We start from the raw sequence: 21239 nt of genomic DNA, 5'->3' as shown, positions 1-21239 counted from the left end.
TGTGCAAGACATCTCTGTCAGTGAGTATCTCTTTTGGGTTGCCAACTTGGGAAATGACCTGAAACAGCCAAATGAGGCCCATGCCAATGCACTCAAGGCGCAAAGGCACTTTTGGGAAGGCCAGCTGAGTGTGTTCCTCTTCTGTGTGAGCGTCACGACTCACTCAATAAAGCCTATCTTTAATCAATACAAAATGTAGGTAGGCCAGCGCCGTGTCAGGGTGCACCATGTGACCATCAGTTCTTATCACTTGGTCAAAGGCTGAGTGTACAGTAAGGTGCCATCACGAGGCTGCTCTAGTGAAAAATCTTCGGTGGAGTGAATCACTGAAGCCTGTGGGGCCTCATGAGAAGGCCCTGCCATCTCCTTCTCTCCAGAGTCAGAGTCACCGCTGAGTGCAGTGCAGACACTACACACCACTAAAGGTTGTGAACACATGCCCACACACTGCCCCAACTGGTTATTTAACCCCGGCCATTCTGTTCTCAAGTTGAGAGTGCCACCTGGGCTTTGCCAGACAGCAGAACCCACTCCTCCTCAGGCCGTCGGCATGCTTCTGCTGTATCCTGAAAGACATCTCCCTCTACATGGGGGAGTAGATGCGGGACAGAGGAACCAGCCCAACACATTTGTCTGGCACTCAGACTGGTCATGTAGCTATTCCAACCGCAGAAAAACACCTCTGCTTGCTCTCAATACATGGCCACCTGCTCCTATAGTTCATCTGTTTTTCAGATTCTACATGACATGATATTTTCATTTCTGATTTGAACCACTTTTGTATATTAGGGCAGACACAGCTCACACAGTTTTCCAATGTGGCCTCAGTCCAAACAATCCAATTAGAAGGTAAATGTTTCCGACTGTCATCTGACCAAAGTGCTTTGCCACAAGTGGAGATGTGCTGGCAGATGTAGCTCTTGACATTCTCAAATTTATTTCAGGAAAACTCCTCACATTGTGATCCCAGCACGCTCCAGCTCCACATCTGCATAAACCTCCATATCAACTAATGCATGAAAACCTACAGACTGACTTCAGTGGCTCCTTCTATGCTTATTTCTACATAACAGCTTGTTCGGACTACTTTTATTTTTGTTTTGTTTTTTCTATAGTCGATAGTCATGTGTGGTATACTTATGTTTTTAAGATATATAAAAACAACTCAAGTCTCTCTTTTTGCTACTTGCAACCATCTACAGCATAACAATAGATCCAGTTACAAAAAGCAAGAAAAGACTTCAAAACTGTGTAAAAAGGTCGAGATCTGAGCTCTGATAATCAGTATTCATTTTGAGTGTTCTGTATAGTGTTTGACTTCTCTCTGTTTTAAGAGAATTCACACACTAATTATTTTGCTAACACTTGCTTCTGATGAACCCTGGACTGACTCAGATCTTCCCACATGTCTGTTCTCTACTGAGACAGACAGTGTTGAAGAAACACACATACTCACAGACACACACATAAACCTTCTTGGTCTGTGTGGTTATGTGGATCTAGTAGTGGATTAAGATCAAATCTCTGATCCATGGTAACATGACAAGGCAGCACGCTGGATGAATGTTTCGCGTGTGTGTGTGCACGTGTGTCTTAAAGGCTCTGCTGGCCTAAGAACCTGCAAATTTCCCACATTACTAAAATGCAAGGATTCATTCTGAATATTCCTCATCATTTGTTTTGTCAGATGCCAAATCCATTGTCATTTTAGGTGTCATGATTTTTTAGGCTTCTCCAATTGAAAATAGCATAACTGAGAATTATCTGAATTCAGACATTTTAGCAGTTTAGCATTTCCCTATAAGTTTTTTTTTATTCTTTTAAGATCTCTTAAGATCTGAGCCACAAATCTTCTGACAGATTAATGCTACATGTATAACTTGAAAATGTAGGAAAGCAATAGAAACTTTTCCTAACACACTTACTGATAAAATGCTGCTTTGAAGGTGGCAACTAAGCCGGCTAAAAATTTGGGGATTCAGAAAATGATCAATTTAATTTCATGTTTAATTTCTATCAAAACTTCAGTTCATTGTGTTATCATATTTTCTCTCTTAACCCTAGTCTTTGACACTTTAGAGACTTCTCTGTTAACTACTTTATCCTACAAGGATAAAGAAAGGAAGGCTGTGGTATCATGAGATAAAAGCAAGACATCACAAGTGATAGCTTCCAAAACTGTGGAAGCAGGTGTGTCTTCTAAGATCAATCTTCATGTTTTCCCTGAAGTATCTTAGTGGTAAGATTATCCTAGGCGGCTGGCTTACAGAGGAAATGAGGTCAGCTTAGAGGTTTAGTGCTGTTGGGAAACAGTTATTTTGATAGAAATGTACATTTATTAGTCTTCCTCTTTCTTTTTTACTTAATGGTAAAAACGTGCAAGGTATACCAGGCTTAAAAAAAATTAAGCAAGCATTATGTGAGTACATGACATCTCAGACTGGGGTTTAAACAATCCCTGCAGTGTTCTTGACAGTTCTTGTGACAGTGTGCTTGTATATATACAGCTGTGAAAAAGAAAGACTTCATAAGACTCTTCTGAATACGATATGGTAAAAAGCTAAGCACGCCCCCTGATTCAGTAGTTTGTAAAGTCACTTTTGGCAACAATAACAATGTAGTCTATATGACTTTTTTTTGCTTCATTCAGTTCATAGAGATTTATGGGCATTCGTCTATGGACAGCCTTTCAGTTGAGTTAAGTTGTGGACTTTGGACTCTGCGATTGCAACACTTAGATTATTTTCTTTTCAGTGATTCTATTGTAGATTCATTGGTGTGCTTGGGATGACTTTAGAATACTTTGATATACAGTTCATGGTCAATGAGTCCTCAGTTCCGCTGGCTGCAAAATAAGCCCAAATCACCACTCCACCCCCACCGTGCTTGATATTTGGTATATGATGTGCATTATGGCCAAACATCTCACACCTGAAGGCTTTATCCCAGGAAATTGCCAAAACTTCGGCTTTTATAGAGATGACCACACTTACTGATGATCAGTTAATCAAGTGCATTTCATTAATTTAATGACCCTCTTAATCTCGATGCAAGCAGTGAGGGTTTTACAAAGAATACATGCTGTAGGCAACCTGAACTTTCTGTGGTCAGCTTTAACACTGAGGTAATGTGTAACTTGGAATTAAAATCCTCTTTTAGGCTGTCTCTCTCTTTTACTAAATTTCCATCTCCCCCATCTTGTTCCTTGTCTCACTTTGTATCAGGTGTTGAGCTGAGTTTTAAGACTCGGGCCCCTGATGGCCTGCTACTCTGCAGCTTCTCTCCAGGAAATCAGGAAGAGTTTTTAGCTGTTCAGATAAAAAACGGACGCCCCTACTTTTTGTTTGACCCACAGGTAGGTAATGTGTTTCAAAAGCGTCTCTGCGTAATTGAAACATTTTTCATTACGCCATACTACAACATATATTTTGTTTGCTGCTGTATGTATCTGTATTTACCGATTGTGCATTTTTGTTTAACACCTGATTTTCCCATTTTTCCCATTTAATTGTACTCCTTATACCTACCCACTTTTCTCACCTGTGTTTTTCTTTCCTTCTGTATTGCTCTCTCTCCAAGTCTCTTCCATTTTCTCTCTCACTTTCTCTCATCTAATAAATGTGATCTGTAGCCCCTCATTGGTTTCTGTCAGGGAGGCAGGGAAAGGGGAAAAACTTTGAAAGTGTGTCAACGTTTGAATTGGACTGCAATTAACTCATTCCCTGCAGTCACCACGCGCGAATACCAATTGCAAGCTAATTAAGCTTTGCACCCATGCACGCACACATATACACACTCATACACATGCACACAGCCACACAGCCTGACTTTCCTTATCCATCCATACAGACACATGTAGAAGGGTTAAAGAGTCAACGACTTCGATGATGAAAGTGATGATGGGAGATGATTACACATACTTCCATCAGGCCACCAACTAATTACACACTCAAACAAACATGCACATACACACTTTAGTTTCTCATTAGTATCACTGTGCAATACTTTATCAAAAACTCTTCATCAAAATGTAACTATGTGTTATATCTGTCTGTGCAGATGGGTGTATGTCACTGAACAGATCATTGACTATCACTGTTGATGAGTGTGTCTGTGGTTATGTTGCTAAATGTGTGATGGAGTGTATGTGTGTCTTCTCCAACTGGGTTGATTCCTTTGTTTAGGCTAGTTTGGGGTAATTAACAGTAGGAGTGGAGTCATGGCTTATTAGTGTTCCCCTAGATACATATAGCTGGGCCCATTACTTCCCCCTATTAGCCTGTTGAGCTAGCCTAATGGGATTACCAATGCAGGGGGGAGGGGGTAATTTAGCATGACACAGGCAGGTGATATGCTCATAAATACATGGACATGTGAGCTGCCACACACGCACTTATATCGCAGCTCAAGAACATTTAAAAAAGCATTCACTCAAAATGTAAAAGAGGCAGTTTATACTTTATTGATGCAGGTGAGTAGTGGTTAATGTGTCAGCAACTAGCTATAAATGTACAAGTGCATCCATGCATGGAGCTGTGGTGTCTGTCACATAATGCCAAACATGCAGCGTTTTTCAGACTCAGACTGGTTTAAAGGCAAGAGGTGTTTCTTTGCAATGGCCATAAAAAAGTATGGCAAGTTATGACTTTATTCTTTGTTGCTGGTTATTATTGTTTTGCCCGATATCACTTATTTGATAGGTCTAGTCATTTTATTATCAGGACAGGAATCCTGGCAGTTTGGTAATATTATCAACAAAAGAGAAAATGAAATAACTAAAGATTTACTGGCATAATGGAGTAAAAAGTCGATCAACAGATGTTTTCAAATCAACAAAATTTGAAATTTAAGCTTGTGACTTTTCCAGGTTTTTCTACATTGAAAACGGGTCTCATAAACTAAAAATCCAAACAATATTATTTTACAGCAACAAATGTTCAGGTAGGCGTCTCTCAAAGTGTGCAAGTGTAGAGCAGTACAAGGCCCCACAAGTCGTCTCTGAGGTGCAGCACATCCAGATAAACCCTGTTTTGATCAGATGGTGACTAAAGGAAAAAGAAAAAAACTCGACTTGTCTTCAGGTCAAACTTTATTCTCCCCACAAATGCACTCCTTAGTGGTGAGGTAGCAAGATTGAAAGGGCAGGTTTGCTTGTACTTACAGCAAACGACCATCAGACTTGAACTTGAGATGACAAAATTGTGTGAGGCTTTCTTTGACCGTTTGTTCCATCTGTTCTTAAAAAAGGTTAAATGCCAGTTTTTGACTGACATGAGGACACTGAGAAAGTTTAAACACAGATCTAAATGTCATCTGATGTAGAAGTGACAAACCACTTCATCCTTTGTCACCTCCGTCTCTCTGTTGAGAGATGGCCACACATGCACACACACCCCATACACATTTCCTTTTCATTCTGTCTGTCTCTCACATGTATTCAGAACACACATAAACACACCAAAACTTCATGCTCATATTGAGTTATAAGCTGCCAAGTATTTGCGGGAAAGTCACAGATGCAGCACTTTGGATAAGTGCTTTATATTATGTGTGTGTGTGTTGACTTCTTCTATCACATACCGTATATTAAAGAGATTGGGCATTGGGGCATCCAACAGTGGACACACACAAATCATTTGAGTACAGCACCAATCAAAGGATGACACCACCTCATCACCAGACCTTAGTTTCATCAAACTGTTTGCTTTTAGCACACATATTGTCTGATCCTATACATTTCCTCACCATATAAAATATCAGTGCTTTTCAGTAAAAACAGCTTAAATCAAATGTTATTCATAAATTTATCTCAATATTACTTTCCAGAAGAGTTGAGGGCCAATTGCTTCCACTACTATTCTACTATTCGTCAGGCAGGTGGTTGTTATGGGTATGGTTGTGTGTGTGTGTGTTTGTGTGTGTGTGTGTGTGTGTGTGTGTGTGTGTGTGTGTGTGTGTGTGTGTGTGTGTGTGCGTTAGGAGTTTCAAAAAAATCAAGTAAATAGACTCCTCCCCCATTGTCTTAAGTAGAGCTGTCTAGCAAAGATAGTAAAGATGTCAGAGTCTGATATACTTTGGCATTCATACATTTATTGATCTCATCATTAAATCTTCATCACCACGTGTGCGTCTGTGTAGATGTGTGCATCTACCCGTACTTTTCTTTTACTACATTACTCTTTGGCTGCTTGCTAAAAGCTGATCACAACAATGATGTCATACTTAATAGGTAGCAAAAAGCCTTGTAACAACACTTTGATGGTTATATGTGCATGTTTGTGTCCTTTTGAAGATGATGTGTGTCTGTGTGTGATTGGTATCGCTGATCCTTGACTTTTAAACTTTTTTCGAAATGTATACAAGTTATAATCTAAAAATATACCACATTAGCGTGTTTTATTATAGCTCGATCTGTGTCTTTTGAGCCAGTGATCTTAGGTTGTGTTAACTGATCTGTGATGGTTTGGAAAAAAATGTAAGTCAGTGGATATCCTCACACCATCAGTTCATATGTGCTTAAGTTTGTGCTTTTGTCATGGGTTTCATGCGTGCTTGTGCTTATGTGTGTAGGGTTCAGCGGTGGCTGTGAGCGTACAGGGTGATGGAGGGCGCCGCTACAATGATGGACAATGGCATAGTATTAGAGCAACGAGGCAAGGGGCCGTGGGAACAATCGTTGTAAACGATCAATACAGAGGTAACTCTCCTTGTATTCATACTGACCACTGTGTGTATCTGCTCCGTGTGTGGGTGTGTGAGTGTATGTGAGTGTAATATGCTTATCTACATACATATATTTGGATGTGAATCTTGTGAGACTGATGTTGATTGTCTGTGTTTTTCTATGTATATGTACTGTAAATCCCCCCACCCTGACTAGGAGATATTATCCAGGTTAATTCCACCCAGTCTGTGTATGATAACAAAAATATTACTGTATTGTGTGTTACTAACCAGTTTCACAGCAATGCTTTTTGCTTGTCTGTTAAGCCACTTAGCACTGATCTATGAATATTTCAGTTATAGAAAGCACACCCAATCAAGTGATGAAATAATGTTGGGTTTACAGATGAGAGAAATTTTATTTAAAAAAAGATTAAATCTATCTTTAGGCCTTTTGTTACTAGCAGGCTGTTGCAAATATGCATTCATTCACATTCATTTATTTTTGTAACAACAAAGTTATTTACGAAAACTATTAGCTGAAAACTTGGTGTGGCTTCTTAAAAATTCTGAGGAAACTGGACAAGTGGAGGACAAAAGAAGGAAAATATACATATATATATATATATATATATATATATATATATATATATATATATATATATATATATAGCAGAGGAGCAGTCTCTGAAAGTCAGCAAAGACCTGAAGAATAAAAATGGTTGCACCAAATATTGACTTTAAAACTCATTAGAATTGTGCCAAATCTGTTTTTACCTTATATGCTCCCCTTATATGAGAGCTACGTCTACATTTTCTTTCCATATATTTCAGTGTTCCCCCTGTGCTTTTGTGTCCTAAATGATTCAATATAATAATATAATATTATGTATTCTTTTTATTCTCCACTTCCTCACGTTTGCTTCTTATTTTCTCCACCATCAGGAAGTGCAACAGCTTTAAGTGGTAGCACAATGATTGGTGAGAACATGGGGGTATTCATTGGAGGGCTGCCAGAAAATTTTATTCTACTAAGACAGGATTCAGGTTGGTTTTCACCTAGATTTTACTTATAAATTGATTTCTGTGTTTTTTCTGGTCTGATATATACTTTGTATACTTCAAAAAGTATTTTTAAATACATATTAAGCTCTTTCATGTGGCCACTGGATTATATGCATGTTTTCTGCCTTCCTGATGTATAATTTAGTGAGGTATACTGTAAGATGACTAGAGGTTTCTGGGTCTGATTGAGAGTTGAGCTCATATTCAGGCACAAATACTGTGTCTTCTTCCTCATGAAAATCCCTTATTTGACCTTGTGCCTCAAAATGTTGAATAGTCTTTGACTGGAAGTAAGAAGCAAACATTTTTAATGTAATCTTATGACTTTTGTTTTTGCTTGTCTCACCAGGAGATGCCAAACTTGTGCGAAAGCGCTTCTCTGGTTGCCTCAGAGATGTGAGTTTTAAGATTTCCGACAGCCCCTCAGAGGAATGGCAAATTCTTGACTGGGCAAAAGCCACAAAGAAAGTTGCAGTGTATGAAAGCTGGGAGGGATGTCCTCTTCAAACTGTGGATGGAGCCCATTTTCTGGGTCATGGTAGGACCGTAAAGTGCAAAAATAGTTTACTGCTATGTTGAAAATCACATGATGTAGCAGCGTATCAGTTACAATGAGCATGAAGTGCTTGGTGCTGTGCAAATATGTGTTCAGATACAACTTTACACTCGTTTTAGTGCTCCTAATGCACTGTCAACACAACATATCTTATTAAGATGCTTGCTGCTGATGTTGGTGGTAATGAGTTTGTTTCATGTTGATAAATATGATGATAAGTTAATTGGCCTCTGTGTGAAAGATCAGGTTCATTAGTGTACATTTCCTCCATTACTGCTGTCTGAAAAGGCCTGCTCATACAGTCTTTCGTCTGTCACTTATGAATAGATGACGGGAAATTTAAATACCTTTTGCACGTTTTAAATTTGACTCATGTTCTGCTGGTAAAACTGACACTTTTCCTCTTCCTGCTTTCAGGTTACTTGGAATTAGACTCAGGTGTATTTACCGGAGGACAGATCTTTGACATTTCTATGGACTTTAGGACCGATCAGCTGAATGCGCTGTTGCTCTTCACATACAACACACAAACTGAAGACTTTATGCTGGTAAAAGCAGAGACACGTTTGAAATTATTGTAATAATGCTAAAAATACTCAAATGAATCTAATGACAGACTTTACCTTGTGACATTTTCTTTACTGGTTTATATTTTTTAAGGTGGAGCTGGAAGCTGGTCTCTTGTCCTTCATTCTCTCCTCTGAAGGTCATGTGATTGAACTCAGCATGTGGGTGGGGCTTAGCTACTGCGATGGAGACTGGAAACAACTGTCATTGGCAAAGCGTGGCTCGCTTATCTCAGCTGCCGTCAATGACTGGGCGGAGGAAGCAAGGGGAATGGGAGGAGCAGTGACGCTGAGAGTTGATTCACCATTATATTTGGGGGGCGTGCCACCAGAGCTCATACATTCTGCTCTAAACAGGCGAAGTCACAAACATGGTGAGATAACATGCACTGAGGTAGTATTTGCATGTCGCTCATTAAAGTGGCAAGTGCCAAACCAAGAAAAATGTCTCATTTAGCTACAGTCTCCTACACAGTTCCTTGAATCTCATCAAGCATAGTATTTACATGTTTATGAGCTCATTGTTTTGGCTTTCTTTTGAGTTGCACAAGTTAGAGTACATTTATTTGCAGTTATAACTTGCTTGCTCTTCTGTGTAGCAGAAGAATCACTAAATTAATTCACTTTGAGTCATAGCAATCATACAATTTGCTAACATTTGACTAAAATTTAAGAGCATTGTAAATTCTGCATCAGTAAACCTGTGGCATAATTATATGAGTCGGGAAATCCCATTTGACATGTAAAAAAATGGAAAATGCAATTTCCCTGATATAATAAAGATTCCTTTTCACTTTTACTTCTACTTTTTATACTCTCTTTCTCCTCTATGTTTCCTTTTCTTACCTTTCACAGGTCTAGGAGGGTGTTTAAAGGATCTTACTATAAGAAGTGGTAACAGAAACTCTTCTATCAGCCAGAGTGTTAATCTCTCTGTTGCCTCACGCCGTTCTGTCAGAGTCTACTTAGATGGTTGTCCTACCAGCGAAAGCCGGTACAACTGCAGAGGAAACGATTCAGTCCTGGTGTACAGTGGAAAAAAGACTCAAGCCACAGATTATAATCTACAGCCTTTCACTGGTAACACTGCACAGTATACATATACATTGGTATAGTGTCAGCATTACATTTTTAGGGGTGCCCAATCTTCAGGGAATGCATTAAAAAAATAAGAATTATGAGAGTTTTTAAGTACTAAGTTACCAGTAGAGATATTGAGGTTCTATTTTATAACATATTTCATTGTTGAGTTTGTCACATTGAAAAAGCTTTACCACAGTGTTCTTTTCATTCAAAGGTTCGTTGCTTTTTTGTCACTGTATAGTTGCTTGATACATGAAAACCTATTTTTATGACTTTGAGGCACAGCTTCCAGCTATACCATGTTAGCAGCTCACTCTAATTAGTAGTAATTGCTTTTACATCATCATGTTCTCTGATTAAAGCTTACACTGGGGATATTACTGTGCTGCAACATTATATTACTGACACAGAGATGAATACAAGCTAACCATCCAAGAAGTTCAAATAGAATTTACAGCTGGAAATTACATCACATTAGCTTTAAGAACATGTTATACTTTTAGTGCACTTTTTGTCAAACACAGTTTTGACTAAGACAGTTTTGCCTTGCCTCTGTTTTTTTCTCCCCCTATCCCTAACCCCTTTTCCTGTGTATGAAAACACATATACACATATATTTTAAGAGTACTTGTACAGGTTTGTGGCCTTGACTGCAGGAGGCTGGGCAGCCGGACCTTGGGAAAGAGGACGCAGCCGAGGCAAAGGTAAAATCTCATTGTGTGTGAGTGCGTGTGTGTCTCCATATTATCATGCTGATATGTTTGCAGATGTTAGCAATAAAATGCATCCAAACACCCCAACTCTACAAGTTCAGTTATAGAATATAACAGAGTCCTTTAAACGTGGTATCTGCTATAGTATTTTAGTTTGTTCAATGAGTTCTGTCTTTGAATTATATTCCAATGACAAAGGTACTTGCAAAATGTTAAAATTTTCCCTGACAGTCTGAAACAGAAGCTTAATTTTCTAACACTGATTTTCATGTTCAGCACGGAGGGGTGTGTTACTGTATGTTCACTTTGTTGTACTTTGTTCAGTAGAATAAGTCTTTGATCTTGAGAGATTTTGGCTGTAAAACCACTGCTATGTTGTACAGTATGTGAGTAATCCAAAGCCAGTGAGTGATATTACATGTGCCTGACGGTATGAGAGATTGATAAGGCCTCTATAAAGGGCATCACAGTAAAAGGCTGTTAACCCAGAATGGCCTGTGTGGTCCCTTGTGTAATATAAAGCTGCTCGTTAGTAGTGAACAATACACTGGTAGGTCTCGGTACACCATGCTATGACCAGAAAGAGGAATGGAGGATCAGGAGGGAGGAAGTGCTAAAAAACATTAAGAAATTAAGAGAGAGCTGGGGATTGAGGGCAAGGACTAAGTGGAAAAGCAGGAGAAGGGAAGAGCAAAGAGTCATAAATGAATTAAAAGAAAAGTGAGAAAATGCAAGGAGATGAAGAAATATGCAGGGTGAGTTAATATTAAAGGGAGAAAGAAAAGGATACATACAAATAACAATGCGTGAAAATGGCAAAATTGGTGAATAAAGGTGAAAGTAGAAAAGAAACAAGAACTTAATAACACAAAATAACTAAAGGTTTACACAAAATAAAACATACAGCCCAAAATAAAATAAATAAGTAGCCCAATATCCAGCACAGCTGGCCTCATTAAGTGATATTAAAGATACGAATGATATGTGGAACATACATTTTCAGATACCGAAGGATGTGTGAGCCGTATGGTGTGTAAGAATGTATCTATAATTTCAGTTGTTTGACTATTTTAAAAGTTTGTACAGAAGATGGAAAGATTACTGGTGACAGAAAATGAAGGTGATTGTAATGCAGAGGAGGGAACTGGGATGGGAGTTGGGCCACCAGAGCTGCTGAGGGTATCAGAGAGAGAAATAAGGGGAGTGTTAGAGAGAAAGAGGGAGGCTGATTGCTGTGAAATATAGCCCAGAATGAATGGCTGGCTGTATTAAATCAGCGCTGAAAAAGTTACTACTCTCATAAATACTATTTATGCTAATGGCGAGGTATGATTTACTGGGCCTATTAAAACACAGAGAGATGGGGAATGCTTTTTCTTTATTCTCATGTCCGCCCATCTTGTTGTTTTGCTTTTCGTGCATATTTTTTCATGTATATTTTCCTGTTTAGATTTTATTTTGACATTTGTTTGCCCTGATCTAATTCCTGTATTTCTTTTTTTTATTCTTCTTACGATGTATTTTGTTAAGTTTAACTGTTGTATGTGATTGTTTTGTTTCTTTTAATACCATGGGATTTTTTTTTCCTACACAGTCTCATTTTGCATCTCTCTTCCTTTTGGCCTTTCAAGTACCTACATCTGTACCACCTCCAATAAAGGTTCAGAGTTTAACCGCCTACAGTGCCAAGGTGAGCTGGGTGCCACCCACTGGTGACATAAGGGGACTGATTGACAGATATGAGCTAAAGGCCTACTACAGAGACTACCGAGAACTACCACCTGTCAGAGCCACATTCCTGGCTAATGGAAACTTCACAGGTAAAAAATGCACAAAAACCATTGTAGTCATAAATATAATGACACATTTTTAAATTTATTTAAGCTCTACAGCTCCACAAAAGTATGTCATCCTTTGTTCTTTGCAGTTTTACTCACTATGCGCACTATGTTGCACAACTTTTTACTGCAGTTTAACATCCAGTTTAACACTGGATGTTAAACTGCAATCTTTTGAGCACTTACACTCAACAATCAAACTTAAAACAACAAACAATAGACATCACTTAACGTACAGGTAAATTTAGCTTTAGTTCTGTTTGCCTTATTGCACCTGTTGTCCTTTACATTTTAGCCTTTACTAAAAAAGCATTCACAATGTCTCCTTTGCTTACTTTCTTCCTTTTTCAGATTTGTATTTCAGACAAAACATACTAGTGCATGTACTCACTGTCCTGGCCAACCCTGTTAATTTCTCCTTGGCAAGTCCCCAGGTTTAGGAGACTGTCTCCATTTGGAACAAGACACTCAGGACTACCCCAATGATGTCATACCCTGGCATTGCTCCTTTTTCTCTCTCTCTAGCTGTTGCTCACTTTTCGATCTTTCCCCACTTCATCTTTTATGATGATGATGATGTCTGCGTCCGCTGCTGCTATTCGTCCCCCCTCTCATCCACTTCGCCATGTCTCTAGGCAAATATGAAGATGAGCTCTCTGTCTCAGTCTTTCTCAGTGTCTCTCTCGCTGCTTCTCATTCACTCCCCCTCTCTTTGCCAGACATTAAGTCCACCCTGATAAGGCTTCTTCTTAATTTATGATGGCCTCAACACCTGACTGCAGAATTACACCAATGGCTAAAAAACACAGAAAAGCAAATGAGGGTGTAATGGCAGCCGAGTGGGGCCCTGGCCCCTAATTGAATTAAAAGACATGGGTAACAGTAAGGGAGAGTGAAAAAGAGAGACAAGTGCAGCGTGATTGGACACAACGGTGGGGAGACTTGGGAGGGGGTGGAAGAGAAGAGAGGGTGACTTAGAAAATACAGAGAAGGGTGGAGAGGGCCAAGACGGTGAGGACAAAAAACATCCAAAGAGAGACGGCTGAAGCTTTACAATTAGAATAGACTGTCTCTGTTTGCCAAGCACAGTAGATTTGCTTAGCAACAGCAGCCCATAGATACAAGTAAAGCATTTAAATTGTGCTGTTGCTGCTTGTTGATAAAGACTTAAGTAAAGGATACAAAAGGGCCTGATTTGTCACAAAGGACTTACAAAGGATATTTTTACAATCTTTCAGGGCTAGTGTCGAGCAATACTCTATACCCATAGTGTATGTGTATGTACACTGCAAGTATGCATTCTTACATGCAGCTGAGTTAAGAAAATTGAGTGTGTATTCTACAAAGTTATACTTTTTTAAACGGTGTAATCTGTAAACCTTATTCATTGACATTTATATGCTCCTCTTAAGGTGTGCTGTCGGGTCTCACGCCATCTACACGGTACATTGTCACCGTGAGTGCCTGTACTCCTGTTGGTTGCACTGAGAGCCTTCATAACGACAATGGTGATAATGATTTGAGATGGAGTCTCACAACCCCAGAGGAAGGTAAGCAACAAACACATGCAAACTTTCATAGATTCATGCACCTATGAACAGAACTTCAGTATCAGTGTCCTTACCAGTAGAAGAAATGTATGACTCTTTATGCACAGAGACACAGAGCGCACAGACTTCTAAACACACTTAGATATGTTCAACCCGTTTCCTGCATGAGATACATAGCATATGAAAAAGGAAGAGGAGTGCTGGCACAAGAAAGGAGGATTCAAATAAGAGCGTAAAAAGTAAAAAGCTAAGAGAGCTTATTTCCCATCTTGTTAAGTCATATAAAAACATGCATGAGGAAAGAAAAAGTAAAAGAGGAAAAGACATATTTTTATGTTATATGTTACTTTAATCTGTACTGGACTAACGGGCCTTGTTGGGGAGATAATGTGACGGCAGAGGTCAGTACAGAGACAGCAAAAATCAATCTGAAGTTAAAGAAAAAAACAGATTACTGTATTGATTTTCACTGAGCACAGAGTTAAGACACTGAAACATGTTAGAGAGACTGGAGAAAGAATTAATTTAAAACACACACAAATGCAGCACAGACACTTTTTTTACTCACTTATCCTTGAGTACAGGCACATTTTTCTTCACCTTATTTGAGATCAGTGAACATGAGATCATAAAATTTTCACGTTTTTCTCTCTTGGTGAAAGTCTTTTGAAAAGTAATCCAAAGCCATGTCACTGTCTAACACCATATGAAATTTACTGAATTATTTATCGGTGACATTTGATGATATAGAATGATAACCTCTATAAAACTAAGGCTTGCCATAGTTTTTCTTCACTGTTACTTAAAAGATGTACTACATGCATATTTACTCTAGTTCCTTATGCCAATCACTATGTTTGCGGTAACATAAAAACTTGATTTTATTCTCCTATACATCAGCTCCTGATGCGGTGTCTCCTCCAGCTGCAGTCTCATCCCCCACAGCACTTTATGTTAACTGGGAACCTCCAGCAAGGTAACAAAAAATACATTTTTTACCTGTCCTCTCTCACCTCCAAGCTGCATATTAATATTTAACTCAAGAACCTTCACCAATGGCAAGGAAGTAATAAGTACATTCTGAATTAGTAGTAAATGGACAGTATTGTAAAACAGGAACAGAATTTGGTTCTGCATTGCTTATATTTTTCCCTCAGATTGAATAAATGTGCAGCCAATATAGATTTTGGCACAAAAACAATACATGGTATAGTGTACACAATATAATAATATTACTTTCATCTCACTTTTTTGTTCCACTGATAGGCCCAATGGAGGCATTACAGAGTACCTCCTCTATCACAACAACCAAATGGTCTACAGAGGGAAAAACAGACAACACAACATCACTGGTAAAGAGGAGAGAGTGCATGTGTGGTTGTGTGTGCGTGCTCCAGCGTAACTGTGACTGTAGAGGGATGGGGCCTCGGAGTAAAGAGAAGGGGAAGACTGAAGAAAGGCAAAATGGAGTGGAGGATTAGCATTTGAAAGCAGGAAGAGTGTCTGAGTCCTCACCAAGGGAATAGCACTTTGAAAAAGACGGCTAAACACACACACACATGAAAATGAAGCAGCAGAGAAACAAAGAAAACTAAACATTAGCGCACGTGCATACACACAATTTGCTTTGAAGGCTCTCACTAAAGAGATCTAAATAAGGTATGAAACACATGTCACACCACTGAGAGCAGAGTGCTGCTCCATGCGCCAGATAGACACACACATTAATACATTGCACATATACACATGGAATGCAGAAATGTGCATAAACATACATGCAAACACATGAACAGGACACTCATCCTATACAGCTTCACTGCCCAGCAATGTGTGTCTTTCTAGGTTAATGAAGGCATGAGAGCACATATCATCCCTGCTGGGTTAATAATGCACAGTGTCTGATGTTCACAGTGATTGGAAGGATTATGGATATAGTAATTATACATTATGTGGAAGAATTGAATGTGTAACACAGAGTGCGATTACAAAAGATGGTAAATGGAGAATAGGTTTGAAACAAAGAAAGATGCTTAAAGAGAAAGAACAGTGAAGATACAGTCGGGGAAGAGGAGTATTTCTGATAAAAAGAGAGAATTTGGTGGTTGTAGGTGCAACACAAGTTAATCCTTTTGACTGAACTATCGCTTCTCTCTTTCACTTTTTGGGTGTGTGCATTTGTGTTGCAGGTCTTGGTGTATACACCGCTCATGTCCTGATATTGAGTGCATGCACTTCAGTGGGTTGCACCAACAGTTCACAAGTTACAATGCTGACTTCACAGCTTCCTCCTGGACCTCTGCAGGCACCAACTCTTACCCCGCTAGACTCTCGAACTATTTTTGTAGAGTAAGTACACATACACACACAAGCGTATTAGTATATGATGGTAATATCTAAGTATACATACGCATAGAACTAGGGTGCACTCACATTTTTTACATTATTCAAAATGTATAAAACCTTTATTTGTATTTTATAAGTTTTGCCTGGGCAGTATACAAGGACAGAGAGAGACTGAGCAAGAGAGAGTCAGTGACCTTCTGCAGTTGTGTTTACCATGCAGAATATTCTTCTACGCTTGACCTTTCACCATTAGAGGGAGGTGACAAGGGAAGATAGATCTCTGTACTTTTTTTTATAATGTTCCCAGTTTTTCTGTATATGTGTGTGAAAGTGTGTGAGCCATTAGCGTTATTCACAGCAGAAAAAATACATTACTACTCATATGCATGCAGGGCCCTGACCTTAGTCATGATTATGCTGTCCTGTGCCCAAAAAAGTAAAACATGCTATAATTTGCAAATCACTTAAGCCATATATTTATTTTTAATTAATCCAGCAGAAAAATCTTGTTCTATGGTGTTGCCCATACATTTGTCTGTCCACAGAATTGCTACTCTTCCTGGAATATAGGTTTCATCAAACTTACACAAAGATTACCTAAATGGACTTTAACCAAAATTGTGCTCAAGATCATGGTCATAATTGTCATTGTACAAGCACTTTTTTATATTCACATGAATCACTATTCCTCCTAAAATATTGGTCCAAATTAAGTGAAACTTATTTAAAATGATCATTTAATGGATCTTTATCCAAACTGTGCTCAAGGTCAAGGTCATATTTGTTGTTTTACTGGTAATTTTCTATTTTCAAAGAATACCTTCCACTACTTACAGTTTCACCAAATTCTGGCTCCTGATGTACTGAACAATATTCAATTCAAACCATTTAGCAGCAGTTAAAATAAGATTTTCTATGTTTTCAAATTTTGTAAGCACAAAAGGGCAAACAACAAATTTTATGAAATTCAAAATTATTCCATAGCTTGAAATATCTCTTTACCATATATGTTGCATGCCACTTGTATCCTGTTTATTGCTGATAATAATGGCCTTGCAGGTAATGATCATGGAGGCAGTGGTCCTACTAGTTGGTTGGAGCCCTCCTTTCAACATTGTGTTAACGTCAGTAATATGGTCAATGCTATGACATGCTAAAGGGTTCACATATTTTCAAGCTTTTTGTGGCCTTAATTGCTTCGGAACTTCTAGTCATAATAGTCCTAAACACTTTGGTTTGGTTGCGAAAGAGATTAATTTGTCCTGGATATAAGTGTTTGCCAATGGATTTACTCTAATTCTTATTATTTTGTGCAATGCAGCGAACCAGTGGCAAGAAAAACTTTCTTTCTGTCTTTCTGTCTGTACTTTGCACATTACTGTAACCTGTGAATTGCTATGGATCATGAGCTGAATGAGCTCAAGTCACTGATACACTGGCTAAATATTACAAAAAATAAAAATAAAAATTTTAAACAAATTTTGCATTTCTTTTCCTGCTAATTTTAATTTTGATGCCAGCAGCACCTTTAAAAAAGCTGGGTCAGGAGCATGTTTCCCACTGAGTTGCATAAACACTCCTTCTAACAACAGGTTGCAAGTGTTTAGGTAGTACGGTGACTAATTGCCCTAGTTTTGAAGACAGAATGTTTTTTAAATTTCTGTTTGATATACTATATGTTTATATATATATATATATATATGTATATATATATATCAATGTTTATTAATCTCGCTCTCAGCCCCGGAGTGGTGTATGTATGTGTTCCTCAACCTTGGGTCTTCTACAAGTGGCCTGAGAGTTTGAATGTTTTGTGCAGTATCTTAGCTGTTCCTAGGATTGCACTCTTTTTTCACATCAGAAACCTCTAATGTTGTACCTGGAGTCTGCTGGGTCCCCTTTTCCAGTTTCAGGTTTACAGCTTCTAATGCTCAGTCAAAGCAGCTAGAGTACAAAGGGAACAATAATGAACAGTATGGAAATGATGAGCCAAACCTTGGTAGAAGAGAACAGTGGAACTAAACTAGCCCCTTACAACGACAAACGCATCTACTAAGCTGATGATGATTGTTTCCAGACTCAAGTTAGACATGCTACCAAATGATCTATGACTACCCCAACTCACTGACAGAGTTCCATCAGACGAGATGCTTGCAGATGTAAACACTGCTCTACACACCATCCCCACAATCGGTATCACTGAAACCAGCGAGCTAATATTCACCACTGCCACAGTAATCCTAGAAGCACTTTGGTAAGAAGATCAAGCCAAAATCAGAGAAACCTGGAGAAACATGTTAGTCAGTAAACTGAGGTGCGGTTGGCATCATATGCTTGTATTTGATTGTTTAGCATTGTTTTTGTTTTTTAAAATAAAAATGCATTGCAAAAAGATTTCTTACAAAATATTATCGTGAACCTGTATAACTACAGGTCCAGGTAATTTATACAGGTTTACTGTTGAAAAGGAAAATTAAATTACCTGACAGAATGCATTGACCGCCACAGCATTCCTGTATAGAGCGGGGGAGTGTATTGTTTCATTTCCTGAGCCTTTAAAATGCTTTTGATCAACATATTCACTAGGTGTGGGAAGGCTGTATATTGCCTTGTTAGCACATTGGTAATAGGCAAAGGTTGAGAGATCATACCTAGTCAATATTACTCTATTGCATCTGTGAGAAAAGTAAGATAGCTAGGAAAAAATGTAAAGAAATAGTAAAGAGGATGAAAGATTTATTTTTTTTTCGGTTGTTTAAAAAAATACAGAGAAAAAAATGTCTTAAAGAAAATGGGATAGGTGAAGAGAAGGGTGAGAGACTGTGAGAAAGGTTGAAGAAGGCTGCTGGAGGCAAACAAGACAGTATCAGCAGATTTATATCCTGCCCTCACCAAACACTGCCTGACTCATACACATTCATACACAACCAAGCAGACATAGGATCATATGAATACGTATACTGTCAGATATGCACAAGTAACAAATGAAAAGAACCTGATAAAACATTCTGAAACAATCTGAAGTGAATTCATTGATGGACAGATTGTGACGGGAGTCATTTTCTGTTGTGTGTGTGTATATTTCGAAGTATTTGTGTATCTTTGAAACACCTACTATAGCATGAAGTACCAGAAAGACTTTTGGCAAACAAATATTGCCACTAAGTTCCAAAAAGTTTATGCAGATAAGCTCAAAATGAGCATGTTCAAAGATAAGTGTGGTCACACACACGAGTACTGATATTGGAAGAAGCCGATACATAAAAACATGTAATGACGTCCTTCTGAGGACCCAAAAAAGGTCCGATCCCACTGTAAAATTCTCTGTAGTTGATGTTGTTGTGTTGCTTGTACATTTTAGAGAGCAAAAGGAAATATGCAAGAGAACAAAAGTGCAGCAGGCAGGTTAACAGTGAACTCAAACCTTCATCATCTCAAATGTTTGCTTTTAACTTTAACATGCTGAGAGGGCACCTGGCTTTTTCACACTACTTTCAAAACGCACTTTTAAAACCATTACCATAGTGAATTATTATACAGATTATTACAATTCCCCTTTGATTCAGTTTTTCAAAAGTGGACATATATCACGCTGCCAATCGACAGCATATAAATCTTATAATAAATGTGATAGATTAGCCACAGTGGCTAATTGTGTGCTAACACACACTCATCAGTCATTCAAAAAATGGCTTTTAATGGGAGGACCCAAGAAAGGAATCCATCACTTTTTAAAATGGCCTCCCTTCGCGACCATGCCAGGTGGGTTGTGGGGTTGTGCTGCCTTCAGGGATTTGTAAGAATTGCAGGACAATTTATAAAGTGTATTTTAGTGCTCCTTTTTTATGACCTTTTTTTTTTTACTTCATACTTCAGAAAATGTTAGAAAAGTTATCAAATATCTTATGAGAGGGATTTTTAGTTATAAAATTTGTAATAGTGAACACACTTCACTGGAAGCTTAAAACAGATTTAATTTAGTATATTTGAGTTTGCAAAAAAATAAAAAATAAAACATTGTGGCAAATAAGATTTTATCTTTTTTGAACAAAATCATTGTAAAGATCGAACATCTCATTTATGTTGCAGAATCCAACCACATCACATCTTTTTGGTCATTAGTGTTCAAACTTGAACCTCTTAAATGTGATAAAAGAAAACAGTCCAACAAAAGTATAGCAGTAATTATACAAATATATTTTCCTGAGTTGTGCTCTTTCACATTGGCCCCCTTTTTAAAGCAGTTTGCCCTAGATAGTTGACATGTCTTGATTTCCTAATGCTATATCTGGTCTTTCTTTTCTCCTCTTTGCTGGGGATGACCTTCCTGTTCTAAATATAGAAAAGGAGACACCTCAGCCTGACTGTTGAAGGAAACTGTGTGTGCAGTGTGCTGTATGTGTGTGTGCGTGCCTCTGTGCACATGTAAGGAAGCCTACCACTGCACTGTGTTTACTTCAGCTGACAGAAGAAACATGGTGATGAAGGCAGACACTGACATGCAGATACTCAGAGCAGTCTGTTTCAGTCCGGACTGCCACAGACGTACACACACACACACATTTCACTCCTTTTTCACGTCTTATTTTAATCTTGATGTCTTAATTCTAGCATTGTGCACTTATTGTTAATGTATTCATAAAGTTTGACATTGCTCACCTGGTCGAGCAGGCAAGCCATATGACAAAGGCTTACTGCAGGGGCCCGGGTTCAAGTCCTCCCCAGGATGTTACCCATGTGCTATTACCCCCACTCTCTCCTTGCTTTCTTGTCTCCTACTATCCTGACCGTCAAAGTTAAAAAAAATGCCAAACATATATTTATACAAGTTTACAAATCAAATACTATTATTTATTTAAAAA

General features: G+C 38.4%; 1 protein-coding gene across 1 annotated transcript in view; it reads left to right on the top strand.

Annotated features, from left to right (window-relative positions):
• The window catches only part of ush2a (Usher syndrome 2A (autosomal recessive, mild)), a 217029-nt gene that overhangs the window by 91173 nt on the left and 104617 nt on the right, over window positions 1–21239 (top strand). Inside the window, exons 30-42 of the mRNA XM_039614175.1 lie at window positions 3225–3355; window positions 6571–6697; window positions 7609–7710; window positions 8078–8266; window positions 8702–8832; window positions 8945–9224; window positions 9706–9930; window positions 10557–10637; window positions 12278–12466; window positions 13897–14034; window positions 14935–15010; window positions 15301–15386; window positions 16221–16380. Of these exons, the coding sequence (XP_039470109.1) occupies window positions 3225–3355; window positions 6571–6697; window positions 7609–7710; window positions 8078–8266; window positions 8702–8832; window positions 8945–9224; window positions 9706–9930; window positions 10557–10637; window positions 12278–12466; window positions 13897–14034; window positions 14935–15010; window positions 15301–15386; window positions 16221–16380 (1915 nt within the window). The remainder of the gene's footprint in view (window positions 1–3224; window positions 3356–6570; window positions 6698–7608; window positions 7711–8077; window positions 8267–8701; window positions 8833–8944; window positions 9225–9705; window positions 9931–10556; window positions 10638–12277; window positions 12467–13896; window positions 14035–14934; window positions 15011–15300; window positions 15387–16220; window positions 16381–21239) is intronic.

The sequence above is a fragment of the Oreochromis aureus genome, linkage group 1 (genome assembly GCF_013358895.1).
Source record: "Oreochromis aureus strain Israel breed Guangdong linkage group 1, ZZ_aureus, whole genome shotgun sequence".
NCBI classification, from domain to species: domain Eukaryota; kingdom Metazoa; phylum Chordata; class Actinopteri; order Cichliformes; family Cichlidae; genus Oreochromis; species Oreochromis aureus.
The sequence above is the reverse complement of the archived record's forward strand: the minus strand, read 5'-3'. Positions and strand labels throughout refer to the sequence as shown.